We start from the raw sequence: 14,804 nt of genomic DNA, 5'->3' as shown, positions 1-14,804 counted from the left end.
GTGGTCGTCTGGTAATCGGAAGGTTCCCGGTTCGATTCCGGCACCTCCCGGCAGCTTGTCAAAGTGTCCTTGAGCAAGACACTTAAAACCCTAACTGCTCCCGATGAGCAGGTTGGCACCTTGCATGGTCGCCTCCACAGTAGGTGTGTACATGTGTGAGTGAATGGGTGAATGTGAGGCATAAGTTGTAAATATAAATGCAGTAATTTATCATTTGATCTCTGCACGAACACAATTCATGTTTTTCGGCAAATATCTTAATTACAACAACATTGTGCAAACTAAGCAGGGTTGTACTTATAGATGAAGTTATTTCCAACGTTCGCTTTTGGGGAGAAACAACCCGGCTGCTCTGGCAACAATGGTGCCCTAGTGGGCAATAGAGAACATTACATACTTAACCCTTTCACTGCCACACTACCAAACGATTAACCATTTCACTGCGACAATACACAGAAGGTTAACCCGTTCACTGCCACACGATAGCCGTCGGTTGTGTGATAGTAAAGGGTTAACCTTCTGTCGTGTGGCAGCAGGGCACGAAATTAACTTTTTGACTCACCGGCCAGTGGCGGGTAGATGGGAAGAATCTACCCGCCAAGCATATTTCTTACCTGCCACATTTTTTTTGATTTAATTTTTTGATTTTGATTTTATATAATTTTTTTTAATAAAATATATATATTATATAATCATACTTGTAGTTGTATTATCTGCGAGACATCGCCACCACGCAACAAGTCAAAATGCTTGCTATATGCAAACAGCTCCACTGTCTGTGTGTATTTACTCGAGTAGCCTCCAGCTCCAGTAAGGATTCTCCGGCCCTGCAGCTGGACCTATACTCTACATTCAGCAGCATGCAAGGATTCTCCGGCGCTGCAGCTGGATGCATCTCCGTCTGAGTCGCGTAGTTGATGATGTCACACACAGACTAAGATGTCAACAGAACACACAGAGCCTGGTGGATGCATGAAGCGATATAAATAAACCAATAGCCAATAAATGTGAAGTTATCTTTGAACCCCTGTTGTCAAGCCTCGTTAATATAACCCCTTTCCTCACTAATGGAACTGGTTTTGTGGACTCGCTGACGGTGCTTTGAGCGTTTCCAGGATTAGCAGCTAACGCTAATTAGCTTAGCTTAGTTAGCTCCCTACAGTGCAAGCAGGCGCCACGGGCAGTCAGGACAGAAGAGTAGTGGATGTGACATCGGTAAACAAGCCACAAATTAGGCCTGTCGTAAGACCAAAACACACTGCAGTTTTAATTATTTTACATTACTATTTTGTGACCCGCCAAATGGCGGACAGACCTCTCAGTGGCACTCGCCAAACCTAAAATCTGGTCGCCAATGGCGGGCTCTGGTTTCGGGCCCTGTGTGGCAGTGAAAGGGTTAACCTGCAAACACAAGACTGTCCTGAGAGTGCAGTGTTGATGTAACTGAGAATCTTCTTTTTTTAATGCATAATTATATCGACGACAATATGAGGTTCATTATGGCGTTAACAAGTGCCAGAGGGACAAGAAGAAGCAGTTGGGGCGACCAATGAAATGAGTTGGGGGTGTGGTCAAGGCAAAACATTCCGGCACGCCAGCTGGCCCTTTTAAATCAAATCAAATATTTGTAAGGCTCGACAACACACGTTAATGTCCCCATGGGCCGGACACGTCCCATCACAATAAATCAAGAACAAAACAAAAACACCATGAAGTCCAATTTTTTTTTAAATTAAATAAATGAATGCAACATTCCCAGTCATACCCCACGCGAAGGTAAGGAAAAACTCACTAAAACCTAATAATAGCTAAACATTTACCACAGGAAATAGGGAGGAGAGAAACCTTAGAAGGGCCGTTCAAGGGGGGGGGGGGTCTCCCTTCTTAGATGTCGGTGATAGTAGTGTTGCAATAAAACACAGCAATGTGACTACTCCGCCACCGGCTTAACCCTTTGGTTGCCGTTCACGTAGATTTACGTTTCTGTGGCCCAGCGGTTGAGTGCCGGAAACGTAGATCTACGCTTTTACTTTTATTAGCTATTGCCATTCATAATCCATCGAGGCACCTTGTGCATGCTGTACTGAATGTGTCTGAGATCACAGACGGTCAACACCGCCGCCTAACGCCTTGCGGCCGGTATTGCACTACATTTGAAACAATGTAGTTTGTTTTCTCTACCGAGCTGCGGTGTGGGGGCGAGTTCTAAACACTCCGACAAAACAAGGGCTTGTAGGGATGGCTTGGACAACTGACCCCAACCGCCCGGTCATGTGCAATGCCGGATAACGTCGGAGACAGGATCGCTGTGGATATCTGGAATGGCGATCAGATAATTGGATTATTCTTTTTGCAGTACACCAGAGACCAGGTAAGGACTCTATATTACCAATATTGCGTTGATTAGATTTTTTCCCCCCACGATCGCTGTGTCTGTGTGTGTGCTGTGTCCCGTTGGCAGTGATCACAGCACGGAGGTGTGCCCGCTCCAACCCCCCTTTCATGTATGCACGAGGAGACATAATACCAATAATCTAGCGTTGATTTCAGGATGATTAGATAATCAGGCGAAAAATGGCAACGTGATAAGTGGATTTGACTAAAGGGCTGTTTTGACGGAGTTCCCTGGAATTACACAGGCTCACTCTACCACTATACTCATATTCACCACGGTATAAAACGGAAATGTATAGATGAAAGAATTATCCGTTTTTTGCACGTTGACCGGAAGAAACCCACTGACAATCGACATTGTTATTAGATCCATAGCTATAATATAAAATATAGGTTTAGCTCTACAAACAAAGTGAGCGTTTACATGGGGTTAATGGGCGGCAAGGCCTATGCACTTCCCGGAAGGGGGCGTGGCACCCAATGTGTTAATGGCGGAACACCAACTCCAACCATTCCATGACTGTTCCTTTAATACAGAACGGCGAGAGGGACAGGCGGTGTAACTCTTTCTGGCTCACCTTGTATCCTGACCTGCCTGCTGGTACAGTGAGGACAGGGCAACAGTGTGAACTCCTCACCTTGTATCCTGACCTGCCTGCTGGTACAGTGAGGACAGGGCAACAGTGTGAACTCCTCACCTTGTATCCTGACCTGCCTGCTGGTACAGTGAGGACAGGGCAACAGTGTGAACTCCTCACCTTGTATCCTGACCTGCCTGCTGGTACAGTGAGGACAGGGCAACAGTGTGAACTCCTCACCTTGTATCCTGACCTGCCTGCTGGTACAGTGAGGACAGGGCAGCAGTGTGAACTCCTCACCTTGTATCCTGACCTGCCTGCTGGTACAGTGAGGACAGGGCAACAGTGTGAACTCCTCACCTTGTATCCTGACCTGCCTGCTGGTACAGTGAGGACAGGGCAACAGTGTGAACTCCTCTGCCTGGTGCATGGAGTAGTCCGTGCTGGCAACCACAATCTGGTCCCCGGGTTGCCAGGTCTGCTGCACCTTATCCTGCAGGTTGAGCACCACCTGGTCCTCTGCCTCCACCTTGAAGCCGGACATGGGGAAACCTGGGGGCACGGGGCGAATAATGGGATCAATATCAGGATGACAATCAAGACTGACCCATAATCATTTATATATGAATAGCATTTTATTAACGAATGACTTTGTAAAACCACTCTTTTATCCTCTGCCTCTAACCTTCATTCTATAACAACTGAGATATTTGAAGAATAAATATGAATAATCTGAGTGAATAGTAGGCTTGGACTCACAGACAGTGAAGTGAACCTCCTCAATCTGTGTTTCAAAATGCAGAAATATCTTTTTTGCCGGAAATGTGAAACCACTAGAACATTGTGTGGTCATAGCTGTATTTACTAACTGTTAGAGGACAAACCCTACTCCACCCACCACACACACACCTACCTGGGGACCGGTATTGGTCATAATGGCAATGCACACACACACACTCACTCAAGAATGTCTTTCATGTTCTGATGACTGATCTATAAAACAATTACCTGTCCTCTCTTACCTCAGACCCCTCCCACACACCCCAAAGCTCATTGCTCACCCTGTCAACTCTCCTCTCTTACCCCAGAACACCCCCCCCCCCCCCCCCGCTACAGAGGTGTCCATTTGACCTGAATACCAGCATGTTATTATAACAATGCAACCCGTCAATTCACAACCAATGTAAATAAATATTGCAAAATCACTCTTTCAATCATTAGCTATAGACTATGACTCTATATGATATTAATCCTTGTACTGACTCAAACAAGGGACTAAACACGTTTCGCAATCATGCCACAACTATGTGGAATGCCCTACCCTCAGCCGTAAAATAATGTGAATCCCTACCCACCTTCAAAACCGCTCTAAAAGAGCACCTACGGGAGGCCGGAATTCGAAACTGGCCCCGGTAAATGTCCAACCCCCCCCCCCCCCCCCCCCCCAATGTACAGTTTCCTCCCCCTCAAATGTATATATTCTCTTTTAGAAACTCTGTAAATAACCAGTACTGTATATTTGTATATCTTGTATGTCATAAATGTCTGGATGTAATAGTACTGTATATATGTTGTGTGTGTCATAAATGTTATGATGAATTGAAAATGGGGGACCCTGATGTAAACAAGACGAAAGTCTTTCTCTGGTCTGCATCCCCTTAACAATTGTGTGTATTGAGCTGTACTGTACTACTGTACCCATTCTGCAATCTGTTAATAAAATGTTCAATCAATCAATCAATCAATCTGAAGAACCATATAACTCGGTTTTAATGGCCATGTATTTTCAGTTGTAAAGTCAATAATCCAAATCACTGGAGTGGAGTGTGAATGTGACGATGGTATCCATATTAACTCTGAATGAACACAACAGTCTAACTTACCACCTTTAAACGTTTGAAAACATTGTTCTTCTGAAAACCTAAGACAGAGTTACACGGTTCTTTCTCCGAGAGGTACTCGACATTGCATATATGATTGAAACCATGATGGGGTTTGGTATTGATTAGGATATGAGTCGCTCCCCACCATTCCTCCACTCGCTGTACGCGGTGACGGAGAACCCGACTCCGTCCACCGTGGTGAAGTCGCGCCTGGCGAACGCCTTGCCTCCCGTGTTGTGGTTCTCATGCTCTCGGACCTCCTCGGAGCACGACGCATTACCACCACCCACCACCGACACCAGCGCCCACGCCTGTCTGGGGGGGGGGGGGGGGGGGGGGGGAGCGAGAGAGAGATAGAGGGGATAGATAGAGAGAGAAAGAGATAGAGATAGAGGGGGAGAGAGAGAAGATAGAGTTGGAGAGTGAGAGAGAGAGAGAAAGAGTGAAGGAAATGGTGGGGAGAGAGGGGGATAGAGAGAGGGGGGGAGAGGGGAAGAGAAAGGGAGCGAGAGAGAGATAGAGAGATAGGAGGGAGAGAGATAGAGGGAGAGATAGCGGGAGGGAGCAAGATAGAGGGGGAGAGAGAGAAGATGGAGGGTGAGAGAGAGTGAGAGAAAGGTAGAGGAGAGAGGGAGGTAGATTTTTTACTCATTACATTACAATCAGATATCACCATTTTAGTGAGGAACACCGTGCGTCTACAGGCGAGTCAGGTGGTCTGAAGGGGTTAATTCAGAGGTGGTGGTAGTTCAGCCGATCGGCTCTCCGCTCGGGGGAGGAGGAGCTGTTCATTCATTGCAGAGAGCCCATTGAAGAGCACATTGAAAAGCACAATGCGTGCCTTTAGGTTGTTGCACAATCCGTCATTGTGTTAAAACAACAGTAACACATAGTTTAGCTGCTTCACTGGCACCTCACTATTCACACTCATCACATCATCACAGACTCATCACTCCAGCAGCCAAGTGTCTTTCTCAATACCGGACTGCCTGGCACATAGCGGTGGTGTCTGTGTGTGTGTGTGTGTGTGTGTGTGTGTGTGTGTGTGTGCATGTGTTGGACCACAGAGTTAAGAAAATAAAGGGTGGATAATGTTAAATCGATGGCATGTGAGTGTGAGTGTGTGTCTACCTCAAAATGTGAATGGTTTAATAGGGCACATGTGTGCTTATAGCAGCAACGTAGCACACAGAGTAACTGTGCACCAAGCATGTCTGCCGATACAGTACACACACTAGGCATTAGTCAGTGATACTAGTGTTACTCGGTTACATCCACCAAGTACATTACTTGCCCACCACCCCCACTGGTGTATGCCTTTTTTCTCCTTTCTTTTTAATATAAATAAAACCCATTTAGTTCATTATCACGTATCAATTCCCACATTCATCCAAAAAAACTAAAAACATGCGAGTTTTCAATACTTGCAACATGAAGTATTGAAATTGTTTGCGTGGACAGCAGAGCTATTTTATAAGTCTGTGCAGCAGAGTCGTAGTACAGTCTGAGTAGCTTAAGTTTCACTTTCACTTTTAGAGTAGATTTTACTTTGCGTGAAGGAGAGAAAGGACACGGTGGATTTGGCAATATTGACGACACGTGCGTGGGTTTGGGGGGGATCTAGGGAAACACCGTTACTACTAGTCACACTATTTCTAATAACGATACTAGCTGCGCAATTAACCTTTTCCAAGTGCAAGACGGAACTGGTGTAGTTTCTAATGGCCAATGTTCAGTTCTCAAAACGCTAGCGCCGTCTCAAATGTTGAGACCGTCCACTTGAAACCACACAGCATGTCGTCACATCCCTGCCTCCGGGCATAAAGTGTTAGCAGGCATCGTTGGGTTGGCAGACCAGACTACTGTACCAGGCTGGAGCTGGGAACATCAACAGGACATTCATGTCATTCTTATGTAATATCTTACAGATGGGAGGGATAGCCACTCATGGGGTGTGTGACCTAGATTGGATAATGAAGTGTGCATACGTGCAAATGTGAGTGATTCTCAATTTATCTTAATCTGCAGGACAAATACACAGTTAGGACCAATCTGCTGACAGTCCAAACAAGTCTCCTTGTTATCATCTAGCATGGACCCTGCCTTAGGAAACTATGACTATGACAACTATGAAAGAGAGAGACCACAGAGTCCACAGTACCCACTGACAGACCACACACACATACACACACTGATACAGACATGCATGCACAAGCACATACACACACATACAAAGGGAGTCTGTGAAGTGTCAAGTGTAGATTAAAGTATTCACTTGTGAAAAGGGACACAAGGGAGGAAGAGGAGGGTACAGGAGGGAGGATGTGAAAGCTGTGGAGAGAAAGGAGAGGGGAATGAGAGGATGGAGGAAGGATGGAGGGAGGAGGTGGAATGACAGGATAGCTGGTGTGTGAAGAACGGAAAGAGAAAGGAAGGAAGGTTGAAAGAAATGAGCAGGAACATAGAGGAGAGGAGAATAGAGGGGATAAGAATAGAGAGGAAAGGAGAGGAGAAGAAGAGAGAATAATAGATAAGAAGAGAGAGATAATAGAGAAGAGAAGAATAGAGAGAGAAGAGAGGAGAAGAATAGAGAGGAGAGAAGAACAGAGAGGAGAGGATACGAGATGAGAAGAATAGAGAGGAGAGAGGAGAAGAGAAGAATAGAGGAGAGGAGAGGAGGAGAGAATAATAGAGAGAGGAGAGAGAAGAATAGAGAGGAGAAGAGGAGAGAGAAGAGATGAGAACAGAGAACAGGAGAGGAGAGGGAAGAATAGAGGGGAGAAGAGAGGAGAGAAGAATAGAGAGGGGAGGAGAAGAGAGAAGAGATAGAATAAGAGAGGGGAGAAGAGAAATGAGAACAGAGAATAGACGAGAAACAAAAGGAGAAGAGAGGAGAGAGAAGAGAAGAGAGAAAGAAGTGAAGAGGGAGGAGAGGAGAGAAGTGAAGAGAGAAAGGAGTGAAGAGAGAGGACAGGAGAAGAGAGGAGAATTGGGTGAGATGGAGAGTGTGGATGGAGAGGGAGGAGATAGCTGGGTGAGATGGAGAGTGTGGATGGAGAGAGGGAGGAGAGGGGAGGAGAGCTGGGTGAGATGGAGTGTGGATGGAGAGAGGGAGGAGAGGAGAGCTGGGTGAGATGGAGTGTGGATGGAGAGAGGGAGGAGAGGGGAGGAGAGCTGGGTGAGATGGAGTGTGGATGGAGAGAGGGAGGAGAGGAGAGCTGGGTGAGATGGAGAGTGTGTATGGAGAGAGGGAGGAGAGAAGAGCTGGGTGAGATGGAGTGTGGATGGAGAGAGGGAGGAGAGGAGAGTTGGTGAGGAGGTGGAGAGTGTGTATGGAGAGAGGGAGGAGAGAAGAGCTGGGTGAGATAATAATAATAATGACTTGGATTTATATAGCGCTCTTCATGGCACCCAGAGCGCTTCACAGAGTCCATTATTCGTTCATACACAGTCATACCGGTGGTGGTAAGCTACAATTGCAGCCAGAGCTGCCCTGAGGCAGACTCACGGAAGCGTGGCGAATAATCAACGCCTACGGCCCCTCCGACCACCACCAACATTCATTCACATGCATACACATTCATACGAGGCAAGTAGGTTAAGTGTCTTGCCCAAGGACACAACGGCAGTGGGATGGACATGGGCTTGAGCGGGATTCGAACCACCAACCCTTCGATCATTGGACGACCCGCTCTACCCCTGAGCCACGCCGCCCCGATGGAGTGTGGATGGAGAGAGGGAGGAGAGGAGAGTTGGTGAGGAGGTGGAGAGTGTGGAGGGAGAGATGGAGGAGAGGAGAGGAGAGCTGGGTGAGATGAAGAGTGTGGATGGAGAGAGGGAGGAGATGGAGAGTGTGGAGGGAGAGAGGGACTGGGTGTGAGTCTGAGCAAATTATAATGAGATTTATCATCTAACTTGCTGTTTTGGACAAAAATAATGAATAACGTCACAATTTAAACTTTTTAAAACATGACTTTATCTCCCGGTCAAACAAACAACACTTTCTCCCAAGGTTTAAGCCGTATGCTATTTGTAGGTATGATTACCTTTTGAGACGATGCTTCTCATCATCAATCACATGCATGTAAGTTTTTCAAATCCTTATCACCTTACCTTTTATAACCCCTCTCTTTGTGTTGCAATAATAAATGCAAGCCTCACATCTGGACGAGCATTTTCTCCTGAGAAGGGTTGGGTGCCCTGGAGGCCTGGAGGCAGACTGGCACATCCTGAGCCCGTCTCCACACAGACAGACAGCTAGTGGCCCACGTTCACTTCAACAATAGTTATTTTTCCTGGCAAAGCTTCATCAAGAACTATGATGGATGTGTGTAGACAAGCCAGCCAGACTTGATATTGTTGATATGAAGGGCTTTAGTCATCATGTTCACAACAACAGTTGTAGTCATCAACATACCTTCTGTTAAAAAAAGCACGGAGATTGAAAAAGACGATTTGCATTGTACCGAATCTTTAAGAAAAGATGTCGACAGCCCTGTAAAACAGCTCAATCCCTGCTAGGGCCGTGCAAGAAGAGACCCAATCCCACATATTTGTGCTCAAGCGTGAACATTGTTCCAAAAAGACCCAACAGGACATTCAGACTGACGCCGACCTACAGTATCGTACCCTCGATACTCTTTAACATACATACTTTACGTTATATAGTAAACCGCTTTCCGATACGTTTGCCAGATTTCGTACACCATATAACTAACTGGTCCTACTGACACGATCCTCGACCCGTTTAGATGCTGATGCAGGGGCCACTCTGCCACCCTGAGCATGCGCCGCACGCACCCCACCGCACCACAAACAGGATCCATCTGGGGGCACTCTGCCCTGTCATTACTGTCACAGTGTGCAGCTTTCCGGCTCCGGGGGAATCAAGCCTGCCTCTGTCCGTCCTGTGGAGGCTAATAAAGAGCCTGTGTGTGTGTCTGTGTGTGTGTCACATGTGTGTGTGTGTGTGTGTGTGTCTGTGTGTGTGTGTGTGTGTGTGTGTGTGTGTGTGTGTGTGTGTGTGTGTGTGTGTGTGTGTGTGTGTGTGTAACGTGTGTGTGTGTGTGTGTGTGTGTGTGTGTGTGTGTGTGTGTGTGTGTGTGTGTGTGTGTGTGTGTAACGTGTGTGTGTGTGTGATGGTCGGCCAGATACATTTATGAAACCAATCGACCGGTCACTGAGCAGGAAATGACACGGAGGAAACAGGAGAAAGTGCATGTTTGTTTTCTTGTCTGACACAGAGAGTCAAACCCTGTTAAAACCCTCACTGTTTGGCTAGTAATAACAATGTGTGAACAGGGGTCAAGCCACCGGTGTGTAGGTGCATGTGTGTAGGTGTGTGTGTGTGTGTGTGTGTGAGTGTGTGTGTGTGTGTGTGTGTGTGTGTGTGTGACTGTGTGTGTGTGTGTGTGTGTGTGTGTGTGTGTGTGTGTGACTGTGTGTGACTGTGTGTGTGTGTGTGTGTGTGTGTGTGTGTGTGTGTGTGTGACTGTGTGTGACTGTGTGTGTGTGTGTGTGTGTGTGTGTGTGTGTGTGTGTGTGTGTGTGTGTGTGTGTGTGTGTGTGTGTGTGTGTGTGTGTGTGTGTGTGTGTGTGTGTGTGACTGGTGTGTGTGTGTTGTGTGTGTGTGTGTGTGTGTGTGTGTGTGTGTGTGTGTGTGTGTGTGTGTGTGTGTGTGTGTGTGTGTTGTGTGTGTGTGTGTGTGTGTGCGAGGCGGGAGGGGGCGACGTTTGATGTGTTTAACACAGGAAGTAAAAGTTGCCACCGTATTGATTAGTCTACGGAGGTCTGTATGTGTCTGAGAGAGAGACACACTCGCATGCACGTCACAGGTGCCTGTGATGACCTTGATGAAAGATATTTCAAAGTCTTTGATGGGGACGACCCATCCGTGTGTCACGCTGTTCTCAGACCAGGTCAGGGGTGATCAGGTGTAGGCGTGCTGCTGACGTAGCCTCGCTGCGGCCATGAATACGTTCATTCCTCCGTCTGTTTCCTGGTACTTTCCTGTTCCCCCCCCCCCACCTACCCAACCTCCTCCAATGTACAGTTTCTTCCCCCTCAAATGTATATACTCCCTTTTCAGACTATTTTTGTACTCATAAACAGTACTGTACATTTGTAGATCTGGTATGTCATAAATGTCTAGATGTAACAGTACTGTCTACCTGTATGTCATGTATGTTATGATGAATTGAAAATGGGGGTCCCTGATGTAAACAAGACGAAAGTCTTTCTCTGGTCTGCATCCCCTTAACAATTGTGTGTATTGAGCTGTACTGTACTGCACCCATTCTGCAATCTGTTAATACAATGTTCAATCAATCAATCAATCCCTGTTCGTCCTCCTGCTAGACGTCACATGACTTCACCTCGTCGTGCTGCTAGACGTCACATGACTTCACCTCGTCCTCCTGCTAGACGTCACATGACTTCACCTCGTCCTCCTGCTAGACGTCACATGACTTCACCTCGTCGTGCTGCTAGACGTCACATGACTTCACCTCGTCCTCCTGCTAGACGTCACATGACTTCACCTCGTCCTCCTGCTAGACGTCACATGACTTCACCTCGTCCTCCTGCTAGACGTCACATGACTTCACCTCGTCGTGCTGCTAGACGTCACATGACTTCACCTCGTCCTCCTGCTAGACGTCACATGACTTCACCTCGTCCTCCTGCTAGACGTCACATGACTTCACCTCGTCCTCCTGCTAGACGTCACATGACTTCACCTCGTCCTCCTGCTAGACGTCACATGACTTCACCCCGTCCTCCTGCTAGACGTCACATGACTTCACCTCGTCCTCCTGCTAGACGTCACATGACTTCACCTCGTCCTCCTGCTAGACGTCACATGACTTCACCTCGTCCTCCTGCTAGACGTCACATGACTTCACCTCGTCCTCCTGCTAGACGTCACATGACTTCACCTCGTCCTCCTGCTAGACGTCACATGACTTCACCTCGTCGTGCTGCTAGACGTCACATGACTTCACCTCGTCCTCCTGCTAGACGTCACATGACTTCACCTCGTCCTCCTGCTAGACGTCACATGACTTCACCTCGTCCTCCTGCTAGACGTCACATGACTTCACCTCGTCCTCCTGCTAGACGTCACATGACTTCACCTCGTCCTCCTGCTAGACGTCACATGACTTCACCTCGTCCTCCTGCTAGACGTCACATGACTTCACCTCGTCCTCCTGCTAGACGTCACATGACTTCACCCCGTCCTCCTGCTAGACGTCACATGACTTCACCTCGTCGTGCTGCTAGACGTCACATGACTTCACCTCGTCCTCCTGCTAGACGTCACATGACTTCACCTCGTCCTCCTGCTAGACGTCACATGACTTCACCTCGTCGTGCTGCTAGACGTCACATGACTTCACCTCGTCCTCCTGCTAGACGTCACATGACTTCACCTCGTCCTCCTGCTAGACGTCACATGACTTCACCTCGTCCTCCTGCTAGACGTCACATGACTTCACCTCGTCCTCCTGCTAGACGTCACATGACTTCACCTCGTCCTCCTGCTAGACGTCACATGACTTCACCTCGTCCTCCTGCTAGACGTCACATGACTTCACCTCGTCCTCCTGCTAGACGTCACATGACTTCACCTCGTCCTCCTGCTAGACGTCACATGACTTCACCTCGTCGTGCTGCTAGACGTCACATGACTTCACCTCGTCCTCCTGCTAGACGTCACATGACTTCACCTCGTCCTCCTGCTAGACGTCACATGACTTCACCCCGTCCTCCTGCTAGACGTCTCATGACTTCACCTCGTCCTCCTGCTAGACGTCACATGACTTCACCTCGTCCTCCTGCTAGACGTCACATGACTTCACCTCGTCCTCCTGCTAGACGTCACATGACTTCACCTCGTCCTCCTGCTAGACGTCACATGACTTCACCTCGTCGTGCTGCTAGACGTCACATGACTTCACCTCGTCCTCCTGCTAGACGTCACATGACTTCACCTCGTCCTCCTGCTAGACGTCACATGACTTCACCCCGTCCTCCTGCTAGACGTCACATGACTTCACCTCGTCCTCCTGCTAGACGTCACATGATTCACCTCGTCCTCCTGCTACACGTCACATGACTTCACCTCGTCCTCCTGCTAGACGTCACATGACTTCACCTCGTCGTGCTGCTAGACGTCACATGACTTCACCTCGTCCTCCTGCTAGACGTCACATGACTTCACCTCGTCGTGCTGCTAGACGTCACATGACTTCACCCCGTCCTCCTGCTAGACGTCACATGACTTCACCTCGTCCTCCTGCTAGACGTCACATGATTCACCTCGTCCTCCTGCTACACGTCACATGACTTCACCTCGTCCTCCTGCTAGACGTCACATGACTTCACCTCGTCCTCCTGCTAGACGTCACATGACTTCACCTCGTCCTCCTGCTAGACGTCACATGACTTCACCTCGTCCTCCTGCTAGACGTCACATGACTTCACCTCGTCGTGCTGCTAGACGTCACATGACTTCACCTCGTCCTCCTGCTAGACGTCACATGACTTCACCTCGTCGTGCTGCTAGACGTCACATGACTTCACCTCGTCCTCCTGCTAGATGTCACATGACTTCACCTCGTCGTGCTGCTAGACGTCACATGACTTCACCTCGTCCTCCTGCTAGACGTCACATGACTTCACCTCGTCCTCCTGCTAGACGTCACATGACTTCACCTCGTCCTCCTGCTAGACGTCACATGACTTCACCTCGTCCTCCTGCTGGACGTCACATGACTTCACCTCGTCCTCCTGCTAGACGTCACATGACTTCACCTCGTCCTCCTGCTAGACGTCACATGACTTCACCTCGTCCTCCTGCTAGACGTCACATGACTTCACCTCGTCCTCCTGCTAGACGTCACATGACTTCACCTCGTCGTGCTGCTAGACGTCACATGACTTCACCTCGTCCTCCTGCTAGACGTCACATGACTTCACCTCGTCCTCCTGCTAGACGTCACATGACTTCACCTCGTCCTCCTGCTAGACGTCACATGACTTCACCTCGTCCTCCTGCTAGACGTCACATGACTTCACCTCGTCCTCCTGCTAGACGTCACATGACTTCACCTCGTCCTCCTGCTAGACGTCACATGACTTCACCTCGTCCTCCTGCTAGACGTCACATGACTTCACCTCGTCCTCCTGCTAGACGTCACATGACTTCACCTCGTCCTCCTGCTAGACGTCACATGACTTCACCTCGTCCTCCTGCTAGACGTCACATGACTTCACCTCGTCGTGCTGCTAGACGTCACATGACTTCACCTCGTCCTCCTGCTAGACGTCACATGACTTCACCTCGTCCTCCTGCTAGACGTCACATGACTTCACCCCGTCCTCCTGCTAGACGTCTCATGACTTCACCTCGTCCTCCTGCTAGACGTCACATGACTTCACCTCGTCCTCCTGCTAGACGTCACATGACTTCACCTCGTCCTCCTGCTAGACGTCACATGACTTCACCTCGTCCTCCTGCTAGACGTCACATGACTTCACCTCGTCGTGCTGCTAGACGTCACATGACTTCACCTCGTCCTCCTGCTAGACGTCACATGACTTCACCTCGTCCTCCTGCTAGACGTCACATGACTTCACCCCGTCCTCCTGCTAGACGTCACATGACTTCACCTCGTCCTCCTGCTAGACGTCACATGATTCACCTCGTCCTCCTGCTACACGTCACATGACTTCACCTCGTCCTCCTGCTAGACGTCACATGACTTCACCTCGTCCTCCTGCTAGACGTCACATGACTTCACCCCGTCCTCCTGCTAGACGTCACATGACTTCACCTCGTCCTCCTGCTAGACGTCACATGACTTCACCTCGTCCTCCTGCTAGACGTCACATGACTTCACCTCGTCGTGCTGCTAGACGTCACATGACTTCACCTCGTCCTCCTGCT

At 48.7% G+C, this 14,804-nt stretch overlaps 1 protein-coding gene across 1 annotated transcript in view; it reads right to left on the bottom strand.

Moving 5' to 3' along the window:
* The window catches only part of LOC311235737 (cell surface hyaluronidase-like), a gene marked incomplete at its 3' end in the record, with an annotated part of 70,593 nt that overhangs the window by 246 nt on the left and 55,543 nt on the right, over nucleotides 1–14,804 (bottom strand). Inside the window, exons 5-6 of the mRNA XM_084323203.1 lie at nucleotides 5,001–5,170; nucleotides 2,973–3,524 (exon numbers count right to left, since the gene is read on the bottom strand). Coding sequence (XP_084179329.1) covers nucleotides 2,973–3,524; nucleotides 5,001–5,170 — 722 coding nt within the window. The remainder of the gene's footprint in view (nucleotides 1–2,972; nucleotides 3,525–5,000; nucleotides 5,171–14,804) is intronic.

The sequence above is a fragment of the Notolepis coatsorum genome (assembly GCF_963971535.1).
Source record: "Notolepis coatsorum genome assembly, chromosome: 10".
Lineage (NCBI taxonomy): Eukaryota > Metazoa > Chordata > Actinopteri > Aulopiformes > Paralepididae > Notolepis > Notolepis coatsorum.
The sequence above is the reverse complement of the archived record's forward strand: the minus strand, read 5'-3'. Positions and strand labels throughout refer to the sequence as shown.